At 36.8% G+C, this 15477-nt stretch overlaps 1 protein-coding gene across 2 annotated transcripts; it reads left to right on the top strand.

Moving 5' to 3' along the window:
• The first annotated feature begins 2686 nt into the window (after window positions 1–2686).
• On the top strand, window positions 2687–14125 carry LOC124416799 (catalase). Of its 2 annotated transcripts, XM_046898134.1 has the most exons (10): window positions 2687–2849; window positions 6710–6766; window positions 7305–7479; window positions 7839–7980; window positions 9458–9608; window positions 10405–10584; window positions 10649–10840; window positions 11388–11624; window positions 12713–13024; window positions 13114–14125. In XM_046898134.1, the coding sequence occupies exons 1-10, from the start codon at window positions 2796–2798 to the stop codon at window positions 13192–13194; spliced, it is 1581 nt and encodes a 526-aa protein (XP_046754090.1). In that variant the 5' UTR covers window positions 2687–2795; the 3' UTR covers window positions 13195–14125. The 2 variants fall into 2 exon arrangements, with proteins under 2 accessions (XP_046754090.1, XP_046754091.1); XM_046898135.1 differs by lacking the exon at window positions 6710–6766.
• Window positions 14126–15477: the final 1352 nt, after the last annotated feature.

Genomic DNA, 15477 nt, shown 5'->3' on the forward strand with positions numbered 1-15477 from the left:
AAATAACATGTATATACCATTTTGTGTGGATTTGAGAACGATGTTAATTCTTGTCCGATCAAGTTTCACAGAATTGATTGTATAATATGCAAATTCTTACGATTCTCATTACGGTGAAAATTTAATTTCTCCTTCCCATACATGATATAAATATTTTTTTTCCTGCGAAGTGCGCTTATTTAATTATCAGAAGCCTTTTGTTATTGACATATTTGTAAATCATGCTTAATTAAATTTAATTATAACTGTGCTAGAATATAAACTATATATTTAATTAATTTATAATAAATTATATTAGAAACTAATAAATATTAGGTTTATAAATTATGTACAGTTTAACGATATCTAACCGACGTACGGGGGAATCGCGATAACACTATAATAATATGATCAATACCATTGCACAGCATACATCTGCCTTTATACTTTATGGCATATGCTGAAAAACGATGTTTGCGTGGTTCTTGAAGGAAAACAATAAACGAAAAAGTGTTATTTCAATAAAATTTGGAAAGATACTGATATAAAGGGAGCCCTCTTTTTATTTAACATTGTTTTCTGTACGTCGCGTGTGCATAGATATAAAAGGTGTGTATCGTACGGTGTCTTGTGATGTGTACATTTTATCCTAAGTAGTGGCCTCAATTTTTTTGTTCTCTGGTTCTCATTTTCCCCAACTTTGCGTAGCGAAATAGAGAATCTATCTACTAAATAGAAGCACTTGAGCCAAAGTTATTGATTAAAAAAAAATTTCAGGGGTTATCGATTACCACACTTAATTAAATACCGATTGCGTGATAAATTTCCTCCTACTCAATAATCGCGTAGCGCCAATTCGAACGGCAGGTTGCGCTTTATAGAGCCAGCTGTAACGAATTTTATGAAATTTATCGTTATATTATTTTGATTTTATTGTTACTGCTATCAGAACCTTATAAATAAACACCAGCGAAATATTCAAATGTAAAGAATATACCTAATATAAAGTATATAAATAATACATAAATTCATACCGGAACCGTACCACAGTGGTGATTGTTCATTAATTGTATGCGACGAAAATAAATCGAAGACGGTTAAACGGTGATAACCGGTTAACGAAACGCGATATATTGCAGATTTCATGTAGATTATATATAAATTCGGAAAAAAGGAAGAGTAAAATAGAATAAAGTATAATAAAGCATAAACAAACCCGAGGCTGGTCACGGACCAATGTCGAGTTAAGATTCCAATTCTGTAAATAAGCATCACATACTGTAACATTTCGTGCATAATTCTATCTAATTATTACAATACTTGCACACAGCATAATAGCTCAATGTCTATGACTTATCGTGAAAATGGAAGATAAGTATGGTGCAGCTTGTTACACACTATTCTCCTTCCATCTCTCTATCTCTCTCTCTCTCTCTATCTCTCTCTCTCTATTTCTAATGACACATCCCATTGTATTTCATATTTTATGCAAGCAAAAAACTATTGCACCATTACGCAATCAAGCTTTATCATCATATTATTATTATCATTATTACATACATACTTGAATATCTCTCACTCATGTTATATGTATGAATATATGCGTAATACATATTGTAATATTTATATGATCAGCACGTAGCAAGTAACGTATCTTTTAAAATATTGCCGTGTTTTTGGATGCGTGCAGAACGATAAATGTCTTGTACCTAACTATAGATATACTTTAATATGTATACATACCTATAATATGGGATGAGCTGCTGGTTGATTGGCGCTAATAAAGATAACGATGGTGAAAATATGGTGGTGGTTTTTTTTTTATTTTTATTTTTTTTCGTTGTCCCCGATTATCACCTTCGTGTTATGCGTACCTTCTCATCGATCAGATATCGAGCAATGTCGAGTTGTGAAATGTTTGCAACATATATCATAAACAAATCGGATCACGAGGCAACCCTCGGAATTCAGTTGAAAATTATTTTAGATGAGAATAAACGAAGTCTGCGAATATCGTTTGTCGTTTCTGTTACCGATTCTACGTTTGTAGTATTTGTGTCATATAAGTCATGTTGAACGGAGTTAAATCAGACATTCTGACACGTTTGTTCTCAATCTGAAATTGTTTTCGTGACGAAAAGAGCGAAATTCTGAAATTCGATAAGAGACAAACGTGACCAGCAGACTAAACCACCTGCTCACGATCGTTTGACAAAGTAATCAGTAAAAAATTTGTAACTATGAAACAAGTTTACTTTTGTCTCACGATTTTACACCAACTTACTTTTCTCTATTGTCGTGATAAATATATCAATATATCGGTCTTAATAACAAATTTCGACCGCACCGTTTTACTTTATCCCAAGTACAAAAAATATAAAATAATAATAATAAAATCATCCGGTTATCGGTGTTATAACGATCAATTTTCTTCGTAGGCCAAAAATTCCGTTTAACCGAAAATTAAATTGCCGAGTCGAAGACCTCGAATGCAGTCGAATTTTTTTTCCTGGAAATGCAAGAGGACTGAGGTGGATTATCCGGCTTAAAAAAAAAAAAAAAAAAAAAAAAAAAAAAAAATGACCTGCTCCTCAAAGAGGATCGTCGACCTTAGGTATACCACCACCACCATAACCGGCACAGCTGCCACCTCCATCGGCACTTCGACGCTCAAGAGATGATAAAAACTCACTGTGTCGACGACGCACGAACCATTCGTGTCATACGCCGCGACGTATACTCGAACCAAAAGACAAACTACTTTGCCATTTACTCAAATTATATTCCCTTGCAGTTCCTGTTGCGAATCAAAAATCATGGCGAGAAACGCGGCTGCCGATCAACTCACTAATTACAAGGCGAACCTCAAGGTATTTCGGATTCTTATATTCACTTTCTAACTCTGTCCTTATTCTAAATGAAACTTTATTCTATACTGCATTGCTTGTTCTTCATCAACAACGCGTATTTCTATCAGCCGCATGCGCCGGGTCTTTTGCTCTCTCACTACTTGTATGTCGCTCTCTCTCACTCTCTCTCTCTCGTGTAATATTCCCACAGACATGAATACGTATATCTATCTATATATCTCTCTTATTGGTGTTTCTACGCACATTAGAAGTTGGATTATTCCATTAGTGAATGTAGAATTTTATACAAGTCACGTATTTGATGGAAACTCTGGCCAGTTTCCTAAATTCTGTATACCTAGGCAGTAGAATATTGATTATCCGAATTGATCGGGATCGAGCCTAGTTTGGATGATCAAAGGTTCGGATAATCGAAATGGAATTTTTATCTTAAGGTATAATAATATTTACAACATAAATTTAAATTGACAAACATCTAAAGACATGTTGAACCTCGTTCAAATATCGAACGCTTATTTTATTACTTTGGTTTTATGTAGACGTCTATTGTCAATCGATGAACGTCTGTTACATATTTTTTAACGAGCAACAATGTACGTTTCGCATTAAAATTGTTATTCTAATGGCAAGTGCGCATAAAACAGGGATTTCTTGATGAGTCTAAGTACCGAAACGCACACGATCAAAAAGTCTCTAATTGCGCACATGCAACAAATATATACTTTTTTGTAGTACCTCATGTCGAAAACGAGAATATTGTGTAGTTTTTATAAGCACCACTGCTTCAAAGTCAACATTTAAACATTAGTGCTCATAAAAACTACAACGCAGTCGAGTTGTTGACGAAGGTAACGCAATAACGTATTTTTCGATCCAAAGTTCGGATAATTGAGGATCTCCTGTAATCGTTTTATTATGCTCAAAATATCAAAAATCGAGACAAACAAAATCAACCACGGTTTTGTCTGATTTGATCAACTGGTTTTCATTATGCATTTGAAATATTTAATCGCAGAAGAGTTTCAGCTTAAATATTTTTTACGTCAGTTGATGAAATATTTCTCCAGGCGCTGTTGGAAATATTTTTGAAATGCTTCGGTTGAAGCGGATTTTTTTAAATACTAAATTCCAACATGGTTCTGGAACATTCTGAGAATGTAGACAGTGATAACTATACAATCAAATAAACTATATATTCAGAGGATATAGATATCTAATTATATATCAGGGAATTGGTCGTCTGAAAAAACATCTTTAATTGCTTTGAAAAAAGAGTTTCAATTTGCTCAAACCCTCCTCTTCAATGTCTCACAATGTTCGTCACGATGTTACGTAAGTTAATAAATGAACAAAATATCTCATGTTATGAAAACAGAAATACACGATAAGCCGATGAATCCAACTCGAGAATTTCATATTTGAGTTCAGATTTTGTCAGATTCGTCCTCAAACTGGATGTGATAAATGATCAGGGTGAGAAACAGGCTGAATATAGCTATAAATTTTTCTCCACCCTAATGTCCATAGACAATGCAATTGCCGTATGGTCATATCCCCATGATTTTCACTTAACATTGCGTGCGATTTGTGTACACAACAATTTATTTAACGACTGTGTGATAATTGCTATACTGTAACATGAATCATTCTTATCGTTCCCAATTGATCAGTGAAATCGTAATAATGCCACTGCTTTCGCGATGTCCACAATGCGTATTATAATCGTCAGGGTATTATGAAGTTGCATTTATCAAGAAACGACTGGCTGAGAGTGAAATTTTAACAAGATAACAATAATTGTAAGGATACTTCAAGTTATACGTCAGATGCTGCGGTTGTAGCATAATAACGATGGAGACATATGTAAATGCTTCAATTTTTCACTACAGTTTTATCAAGCGATACTGGAATTTTGTTTCTCTTAGAATATTTCGAAAAAATCTGACTGGCGTTATGCCGAGTTTCAAAGAAAGTATAAAATATTTACTCATTACTATTGTTTAAAATGCAGGACGAAGCTTATGCAATTGGCTAATTCAATCCTGTGACGTAGGTTGGAACTCGTATTGCGCATTATATTCGGTCTGGAATCGATATGAGTATTTTAATGCACAATATTATTATCTCTGATATTGAAATAACAAAATCTTCGGTTCTCGTTTGGTGCGATAGAAGTTTTTGGTGATATGATCACGCCATAACATGATGTAATATTTCTGTATACGACAGTTCTCGCACCAGCGATAATTTTACTGACAATATTCCGATAATGAAATCAACTCATTATTACTTGAAGTAAAACTAGGAGGAGCTGAAAAATATTAACAAGAATGATTAGGAATAATTGGATAATCTCCAGTGATAGCTCTTTGATTATTCGCTGTGTCCAGCTTCCATTACAAATCAATCTAATAATAATATAAAATAAAGCAATAATTCATATATGTAACTATAGAATCGCATCTATTTCTGCAAGTTATATAATTAAAATATAAGTATACAATCGAAGAGAAGCGAAAAAAAGTGTAGGCGTTCATTGACGTTGAGAACGTTTATTATTAATATTTATTATTATCCGTTGTTAGTTTCCCAATCTTTATTTCAAATTATTACAATTTTATTGAGAATGTTATTATGCCACGTCGATGTTTACACAGTCAATCGTGATCATTATACTTACATTATCGTGTTCGACGATATTAATCCATTGTGAAATGGAGCAGGAAAAATACAGTAATTCAGCTATAGGAAAATCCTCCTTACTAAAAAGTAATCGAATTAGATTCGAATATTTTAAAACGTTGTTTAAAATTTTTTTTCTGCATGCAATCTTCAGCTCTAAACTTTTCCACAAACGCATCGAACTCGAGGATTAAATATGTCGACATTACAGACAAATCGCGGACTTTGCAAGGTTCATACCTAAGGTAACTGCGATAGTTAACCATTATCACATTCGCGATAAGAGTAGGTCAGCAGTGTTCGATTATGTTATGCAATAACGATCGCAAGGCGATTACCGAGTATTATTCCAGAGTACCGAATGCCGTGGGCGATTTTATTCCTCGGTGAAAGTATATTTGTGCACTGCGAAAACGAGTTCGGCAATGCATGCTGTACAGCTTTAATCTTCAAGATGAGAGACTAGGAAAAAAATTATGTATATCCCAAGCACTGAGGCAATTTCACGGATTATCGAACAGATAAGAAAATCAATTTTATCTGCAATGATTGCTTGGCCAGATGCATGAGGACAATGTAACATGCGCATATATATCGATTGCAATGCGGAATGTTGAATGGCAACGATTAAACTTATCTCAATATAATGATGGAGTTGCCAAAAACTGGGTTAACAAGAATTCGACAGTCGATTCGACCGGTTACGCTTTAGCTCTTGTTTTTTTTCGGACGCCGATCTGTAATAAGATATATAACACGCGTTAAGAAATCGCTGAGTCATTGCGCCTGGTTTGCGACAAGAATTCCGTACTTGGTGCAGCGCGAAACCGACGATGCACTTGAAATTTGTCTGAACATCGTCGTAATTTTTCTTTTTTCCCGGTTTTTAATTTTTTCTGCTTTTGTTTTTCATCCTTGAACCGGACGAACGTGTTTCAAAAATTACGCTTCACCGTGACCAGTGACTTATAATTACGCTGTTTGTTAAGCAAAAAAAGAAAACGGAAGACGATAATAATATGGAAATGCGGCCATTATTGCAGGAATATTAATGACGCTTGCGGTATATTAATTTGCATCTTCGATTTTGGTAGAAGTGTCTGAATATTTTATCCAGAAATCAAGAATATGTATTATTTTATTATTGTTGTCTTCTTCATAATCGCTGAACTTTTCAGCCATGGTATTCGAGCGAGTCGAAGATACAAACAATTTTTGGACAGAAAAAAGAGAAGGTATGTCATTACAAAGATTCTCGTTCAGCTGGTGATGAAGGATATCGCATTTAACACGTCTGCAGGGAGGAATTGGATATAAGAGCTTTTGTACTTGGTATAAATTGATAACTGCTTTTGGATATTTGGTGGTGCTGATAGGTAGACTCTGTGACGTCATGCCGCCGCCTTTTCATCTCGAACCACGAGTTGAAATGGTCAGGAATTCCAATTTTTTTTAACACAACTTACCTCCAAGCCATTGTTGGTTTTCTACATAAAATCGAACCCGAGGTGTCGTTGCATTGAATAATTAACTCGCCGGTGCAGCTTTACCGTCCAAGTTTTCTGAATAACTTATAATATTAAAAGTGGCAAAGGTCGCTACGACCACCGCACATATTTACAAGGTTAAAGAGCTTCATCGCGTGTGTGTGCTTGTGATGTAGGTGCGAAGTGTGGATCGCATGTGTCTAGTTACCCTTCGATTGTTAGTCAGGCTGGGCAGAAAATTATTTACTCTAAAGTAACGATGCTTCAATGGAATATCTTCTTTCAGGGTGGACCGCCAGCTTTGCTGACCGGAAACGGTACGCCGATTGCTAACAAAAAAGCATCACTCACGGTCGGAGAACGAGGCCCTATTCTCATACAGGACCATGTCTTCTTGGACGAGATGTCCCATTTTAACAGGGAAAGAATCCCGGAACGGGTTGTCCACGCGAAAGGAGCTGGTACGTGGCGACACTTTTTTCACAACGTTTCCGCTCGATGTCTTGAAAAAACAAGAATACATGAATAAATAAAACAGGACAGCTGTTGGTACAACAAAACCTAAAGCTTACAAAGCTCTGTCTGTGTCCTGTGGCTGAATCTGTGTCCAGAACTGACTGTGTATTAGGGTGTCCCTTATACAGGGTGTTGACGAAGCCAATTTGTTCACTATAGCACTGTCACAATATGCTCGCATTTTTAAACTAATCGATCGGAATGAACAGAAAATTTATACGATTTCCGGTACATTTGGTTTCTTTTCAATTAATTGCTCTAATATGTTAAGTTTGTTACAACTAATTAGACTTTGCTTCCTCAGGTGCATTTGGCTACTTCGAAGTGACTAACAATATCACCCAGTACACAAAGGCCAAGATGTTTTCTGGCGTTGGGAAAAGGACACCCCTTGCAGTTAGGTTTTCCACTGTTGGTGGAGAGAGTGGATCGGCGGATACAGTCAGGTGAGATATTTTACTCAGTGAATAAAAGTGTCTCTTTGACTTCCCAATTCGAATCGGAGGAATCAGAATCATCTCATCGAATAATAGGAAAAAGTGGCTTCAATGAATTTAGAGTCTGCAAGATATTATTATCGCTAGACTTTGAATCCGTAGTTGCATTCCGATGTTCAAGTATTTTTGTGACAGTGACACGGTTGTACCAATCGGTACAGTAATGCAATGCATCATGGATTGGCGTAATTCTCGTACCCGATTTGCTCTTGCACCTGCTTTGACTTGTTTTTCTGGTATTTCTCTTAACGGTCGAATGGTTCTCGTCACGTGGAATTGTTTCACTTTTTCCATTGTATGCCAAAAGTATTTAGAATAGTAAAACAATCCTTTAATCGCACTGAAATTCTTCGTGTTTTTATTCATTTGCAATTGTATTTTTTTCGGAATTCTTCTTCCTTTTGTTCTTTATAAATTCAGTGTAGACCGACTGGATAAACAGCAGTTCAACAATAATTTTCTACACCGTTGAGCTCAGCGCGATATTATTGACAAATATCACGTTTCATTATAACGGCGACGTAAAAGTTATTTGCGAGAATAATCTAGCGTTCGTTGTAATATTGCCACAATTCTTCGATCAATTTGGTCCAATCTAAAAAGTGTCCAGCATTCGATAATTTTACAAAAATTTTAACGGCCGTGTTAAAAATTATTCGAGTTGCAGTTTTGCGAAACGAGACTGCAGCTATTATGCAGCTGGCGAAAACACCATTTCTCACCAGTACTCTTGTCATTTTCTAATATTATACTTCGCATGCACTTTGTCGCCAATTTTCCGTTTGAACGATCAATTATAAATAAAGTTTCAGAGTTACGAAACTCCTAAGAAAATTTCAAAATCCGGAAATTTGTAATATTACCGTTTTTCAACGGAAGTAAAAGCAAATGATTGTTTCTCCGAATCAGCACACAATCTTTTAGCATGAAAAAATTCCTACTTATTTCTGTCTTGATAGATCACCGCTTAAGGTCTCGCCGCTGATTAGATAGATATATCGAATATATTTAACCTCATGTAGTCCAAATATCTTTGATAAGTTTCGTTCACATAGACATTGACAGTCTTACGCAAGCTCGAGACCTCGTAGGGTTTGTTTTCGGTAAACTCGTTAATGTCTTTTTTTCGTAATCCTCAAAGACCACCGACTTATTAACACCTAATCTGAATTTTGTTTAGGAGTATACGTATCTCATTATCGAGCATTATAACCACGTGCACCGGATTTACTGGTTGCATCAGAAATGAATCAGCACTTCTACACCCATTGTTCTTAACGGAATTCCTCTGCAATACTTGAACTGATTTGCGATACTTGACGTAATAAATTGCGATTTCTCAGTACCATATAATATATGCACATTGCACGTGTATGAATGTAACAGGTAATCATGAAAAACCAATCATGACTCATCGTTTCTCTAGGGATCCTCGTGGTTTTGCTGTAAAATTCTATACGGAAGAAGGAATTTGGGACCTGGTGGGAAACAACACTCCAATATTTTTCGTCAGTGACCCTATGCTCTTCCCGAGTTTCATTCACACGCAAAAACGAAATCCGACAACTCATCTCAAGGTATAAACCCTCGTATTTATATTGGCTTGTGATCGATCTTGTCAACCAGCTTAAAGTATTCAATCGGGATTACAGCAACATACGTTTCAAGTTCAGTCAATGCATTTGATCCAAATTCCCCTGATAACGACGTATCGATTATTTTTCGCGGGTTATCGACTTTCATCACCTTGCACGACGCAATTCGTATACGCTCTTTTTATCACAATAAAGATAAAATTTTCTAGTGTACTTCCGTTGCTTGTGCAAGTTTTTCTAAGATACGAGTATCTTAAAAATCTTGTTTCATAACTTATATCATCGATAACAACACTCTAGACAAACAATGCAATTATCTGTGTAGAAATTTTTATTATTCAATTTCAAGTATTATTACCGAACAACACCGCGGCAATGCACAAATTATATACGGTGTTGCATTTTGCACAATATTTTATAATGTCAAGTCCACAGTGCAGAACGTACTGGTAATTAGTTTGCAAATAATTTATGTTGTTACGTAGCATAACAATTGTTCCTAGAACATCAGCCCGCGTATCTAGTTATAATTAACTACAGAAAGTAGTTCACTTCACATTCTCTTTGAATGAGTAAGCAGGCTTTTCTCTCTCATTTCATATTGTGCAAATCCAGATAAAAAAGTACAGAAAGGAAGTGAAGTTAACAAGCGGCTTTAGGCTGGCTATGAGCCAGCCCTCGAGCTTCCCGCTCTCACACTGCAGGTTCCAAGTTCATAGCGAAAAAAAAAGAATGATAATCAAATTTTGAACTACGAATAATTTTTTTATTCACGCAGGATGCAGACATGTTTTGGGATTTCATAAGTCTGCGCCCAGAGACAACGCATCAAACAATGATTCTGTTCAGTGACCGAGGAATTCCCGATGGGTTCCGTCACATGAACGGATACGGTTCGCACACTTTCAAACTCGTAAACGACCGCGACGAGATGGTCTACGTAAAGTTCCACTTCAAGGTACGTTGATTGATTTTCGAAACAAAAAACCTTGCGAGTAACTCGATTATCTCACTGTCTGCAGACGGATCAAGGAATCAAAAATCTGGACGTGACCAAAGCCGGAGAACTTAGTGGATCCGATCCTGATTACGGGCTTAGGGATCTCTACAACGCAATCGCAAACGGCGAGAATCCTTCCTGGTCATTATTCATCCAAGTCATGACTCCAGACCAGGCCGAGACCTTCAGATGGAATCCGTTCGACGTGACCAAGGTCAGTGGATTAGCGAGGAGAGTTCTGGACATAGATTCCTAAATTACTCACACTTGCCAAGACGCAAACCTTTTGAACGAAGAACCTTCGAAGGTGGGAAATATCCTCACGCTGGCTGAGTTTATCGATCATAAAATCATTTCGTTGCTCTATCTTACTGGCAATTTGCTCTGCCTTACCAATAGATTCAACCCTCAATGGGTAAAATTTTGCAACTCCATTAGCGGCGTGCGTACTGGTTGGTACTATGGTAAGGCAGAGTAAATTGCCGGTAAAGTAGATCAGCGAAATGATCTGATAATCGTTAAAGTTAGCCAGATTGGGGATATACCCCACGCTCAAACGTTCTAGAAAAAGATTAGTTTTTTGGCGAGTATCGATAATGTAGGAATCTACGTCCAGAACTCTCCTCGCTATTCTACTAAGATGCACCTTTCGCCCTTTCCTTGTTAACATCAATCCATGATATAAGGAATTTTATCTGTCATGGCGCAAAGCCAGCTATTAACCGCAGTTTCACGTGTTTCTGTTTTTTTTTTTCCTGCAGATCTGGCCGCAGAAGGAATTCCCCCTGATAGCCGTGGGCAAAATGGTCCTAGATCGTAATCCGGTTAATTACTTCGCCGAAGTTGAGCAGATTGGGTTTGACCCTGCCCACATGGTGCCCGGGATTGAGCCCAGTCCCGACAAGATGTTGCAGGGACGTCTGTTTGCCTACGGTGACACTCACCGGTACCGCATTGGTCCCAATCACCTACAGCTCCCTGTTAACTGCCCCTACAAGGTACCCAGATGTCTTCTTGCTTAAGGTTGTAGCAGCAGGTGCGACACCGAGGAGAAAATTAATCTAAAGAAAGAAGAAGGAAAAAATATGACAAAGGAAATTGGGGTTTGAAGAGGGAATCGGATATTGATTTCAATTGTATTTTGTTTGTTATTGGCTGAAAAACTGTCTTTTTATTAATTTTATCGTAGGGTACAGTCGAGCATTATTACACTTGCAAGCTACGAATTGGATTTTTTTTTTAAATAGAAGAATAGGAAATACTAGAATTCTTAGATATCGTTGCTTGATTTCAAATCGCTATAAAATGGTTAAAAATCTCATATAAATTCTTTCGATTTGACTCATCAATGGCTGATTTAATTCATAAAACTGTTTTTACAAATTCACTGAAATACTTTTTATTTCTTCTGTTTATTGTATCATTTGATTATGATCAATGAATGGAAATATTTAATTGATTACCCGAAGAAAATTAAAAACATCTGCTACGGTAATTTTCTAAAAAATAATTATCTGAATAAAATGAAACCACTACATTTTTAACCATTTTAGAGTGACGTCAAATAAAGCATCGTCATCGAACCTTTTTTTTATAATTTCAATATTATTTACTTTATTATTTTCAAAGAGACCTTTACACTTTAGGAACATAATAATTTGATACATACTTAATGCGAGACTGTCTCACGCTAAAATTAATTATGAAAGTTATCCATTCTTGGCAAATGAGGCTAATTCGGTCGTAACCATCCAAATTTTGCTGGTAACCGGACTTTCGAAGTTCAAATATATGGTTTACAGAATACTTTCTATACAGCGGTTGTATGGTTTTGATTGATTTCAGCAAATTTTGAATCCTTTTTCAATCATCCGTACGTTTGCATTGTTTCCATTGTAAAAGTTGCCGAATTTTTTTCCCCTGTAAAAACCTATTTTTGGAAACATTTACAGATGAAAAATGAAAAAACACAATTGGCACTGAAAAAAATGCACAAAAGTCGAAAGATAATATTTTCCGTATGAATTCATAGAATTTATTATTTTAATCATATCGATCAATTGCTGATTTATGGACTTTTTCGCAGGTGATTTCGGCGATGAATTATCAGCGTGACGGTGCCATGAGTTTCCACAACCAAGGAGGAGCCCCGAATTATTTCCCAAACAGTTTCAGCGGTCCTGAGGAGTGTCCTGCAGCCAGAACGCCGACGTTCCACGTCAGCGGCGACGTTGCAAGATACAACGCCGACGATTCTGACAATTTTGGGCAGCCAGCCCTCCTCTGGAGGAACGTCTTGACCAATGAGGAAAGACAGAGACTCGTCGACAACATTGTCGGCCACGTACAAAACGCCTCAAACTTCATTATCGAACGTGCTGTGAAGAACTTTGCCCAGGTAAAGTGAAAAGTTTATCTTCCAGCCCTTTTTTTAAATTCAAAAACACTCGTCGTTCACGGTTATTCACCTAATTACTCTGTCGCTAGGTTGACTCCAATTTTGGAATGATGCTGATAGAGGGACTCAATAAGGTTGGAAAACTGAAAGGATTCAGTGCCAGCCTCTGATGAGTATCGGGCGCTTGAAATCAAACAAATAACACATCACTTGGGGGATAATATGTAATGATAAAAGTGAAAACGACTGGTGCTCGAGGGATTTTTTTTTTTTTTCTTTTGTAACTACTACTGCTATTACCTTTTTGCCTAAGATAATTATAATAACGTCACCGCAAGTTGAAAGCAGGTGTATATATGTATGTCTTTCTCTCATGGTTCTATTCGTCTGATTATCTGTTCTTTTATTTTTAGTCCTTAGTCGTGTTAAGTTTCGTTATTTTTTATATGTATATTTTTTCTTTTTGCCATTTATACTTAATACCGCGTTACATGTTTGACCCAAACACGTTGGTCATGTTATACTATATTTGTAACGATTGTTGGATGCAAAGGTTAATTGTTGCAGCATTCCGTTGATGCTGAGTAGTGGAAATAAAACTTTATATTTTCACCCTATATGTACTTACATGTGTAGTTAACGACCGTCTCAGTTTTCGAATATAACTTTTGTCACTTTTGCTCGGTCAAGTTGAAACGCGTCGGCATCGTCCACTCGTATTTTAATGAGGAAATATTTTTCCTCGGTGCTCATAGTCCTACATCGCGAGTTCTGCTATTTATGAAGTTCTTGAACTTGCAATAAAGCATCGCTGATTACCAGCTGCCCCCGTCGTGGTCGTTCGATATCAACCTGAGATAGATGAGAAGGGGGAATACCAATACGCTTGACGAATGATTGAAAAAGTCAAGAGATTATCAAATATTTTCTCTTCATAATAGTTAAGCGCTGCAGCTGTTGCACTCCTGCATCTCATTTTCATCGACTTGCACTCCATATGACGCAAGCTATGCTTCTTTTTTCTATAAAATGGACCCCTTGATGCTGTGTTAAAGTGTCCAAATATCTGCACAACGATCTTCGTCTGAAATAACTCGAAGTTCTTAGATTTTTCATTTAAACACATCAAGAATGTCAGGAAATCACCCCGTTGGGTGTCCATCTTCAGGGGTCGTTTTCATCCATTTAAAGTGTTTCGTGACCTATAAAAAAAAAAAGAAAAGAAAAAAACACGCGCTGCTTAGTTTTCGACGCACTGCAAAATATAAGAAATGTTTGTTAAAGATCAGCTTGAATTATGCCGAACGTTTAAATCAACGGTCATTTCCACGATTTATAACGCCAAATTATTCTCCAACGTTGATATGACTGCTACATCGCGTCACCTTCAATTGCTTTGGAACAATATTTACGTGATTGTGGAATGAGCAGGATGAATGAGAGACAGAATTGAGAGGCTGGGTGTAACAGTACCCAGTAAAATTTTGGAGAGTTCGCATTGTGCGCGGTTCATTGGTACCAAGTGGAGATCGGTCTGTAAATCTGTTTTGCGAATTTCAGCTACGATTAGGGATTCGAATGTACGGCGTGTTAAGTCGTTATAGTGTCCCGAGAACTCTGCTTTGGAAAACTAGCGTCAGCGGAATTTCACAAGTGAGGAATTATTTCGGGAGAAACTTGTTGCAATAATTGGAACCTGGATTATGGCTGTTAATCGACGTGAGTATACTGCGTTCATTTCAATGGATTGTTGTGGTCTGGTATAATTGTGCCGGTGTTTATACCGTGTATACACCTAATTGTAAGTGTACACGATGCTTGTTATCTAAACTGCGGTCAATGGATTGTAAGACGCACCGTCGAACAGGTGTTACAGTAATTAAGGTCGAGGAAAAATGCTTTGGTAATTGGAGTTTCGACATGACTCCTGCAGCAGACATCAAGATAATATTATAGTGAAAGGCCTCGGTGTATTCCTCAACTCTATTACCTGTAAGCTGTTTATAATTAGGATTGTATCAGATCGATATACGGTTACATGGAATAAAATCACGGCTCGTCAGGTAGTAAGCAGTTTTGGGTAACAAAATTTAGAGAACGGTTATGACGAAGCTTGATCGATATTATCCGATGTTTAAATTCGGGCAAAGCCTACTTCCTGGAGTCCAGTTTTGTGGTTCATTATTGATGAAAGCTCATGATAATGAGCTTGATTCAGAAAATTTAAGACCCAACAGGACGCATTTTACGAAGACCAGAGATGGCGCCAGTTGGTTGATAAATTTAACTCCAAGTAGAAGGTGTGAGATCGATACACATTTTAACTACGGGTGAAAATTAATTCTCTCCTACGAGGAATAGGTACAGGCTGTACCATAATTGTTAATTTCATTTCAGCAACGATTTGTAGCCTGTTAAATAAGCGTATCAAACGGTTGGATATATACCGACTA

This window comes from Diprion similis, chromosome 3 (genome assembly GCF_021155765.1).
Source record: "Diprion similis isolate iyDipSimi1 chromosome 3, iyDipSimi1.1, whole genome shotgun sequence".
Classification (NCBI taxonomy): domain Eukaryota; kingdom Metazoa; phylum Arthropoda; class Insecta; order Hymenoptera; family Diprionidae; genus Diprion; species Diprion similis.

Bases quoted from the DNA above. Each gene is read 5' to 3' on its own strand.
- LOC124416799 (XM_046898134.1), top strand. From the start codon at position 2,796: ATGGCGAGAAACGCGGCTGCCGATCAACTCACTAATTACAAGGCGAAC. The intron at 2,850-6,709 runs GTATTTCGGATT...TGAACTTTTCAG, and splicing joins ATTACAAGGCGAACCTCAAG to CCATGGTATTCGAGCGAGTC. The intron at 10,841-11,387 runs GTCAGTGGATTA...TTTTTCCTGCAG, and splicing joins ATCCGTTCGACGTGACCAAG to ATCTGGCCGCAGAAGGAATT.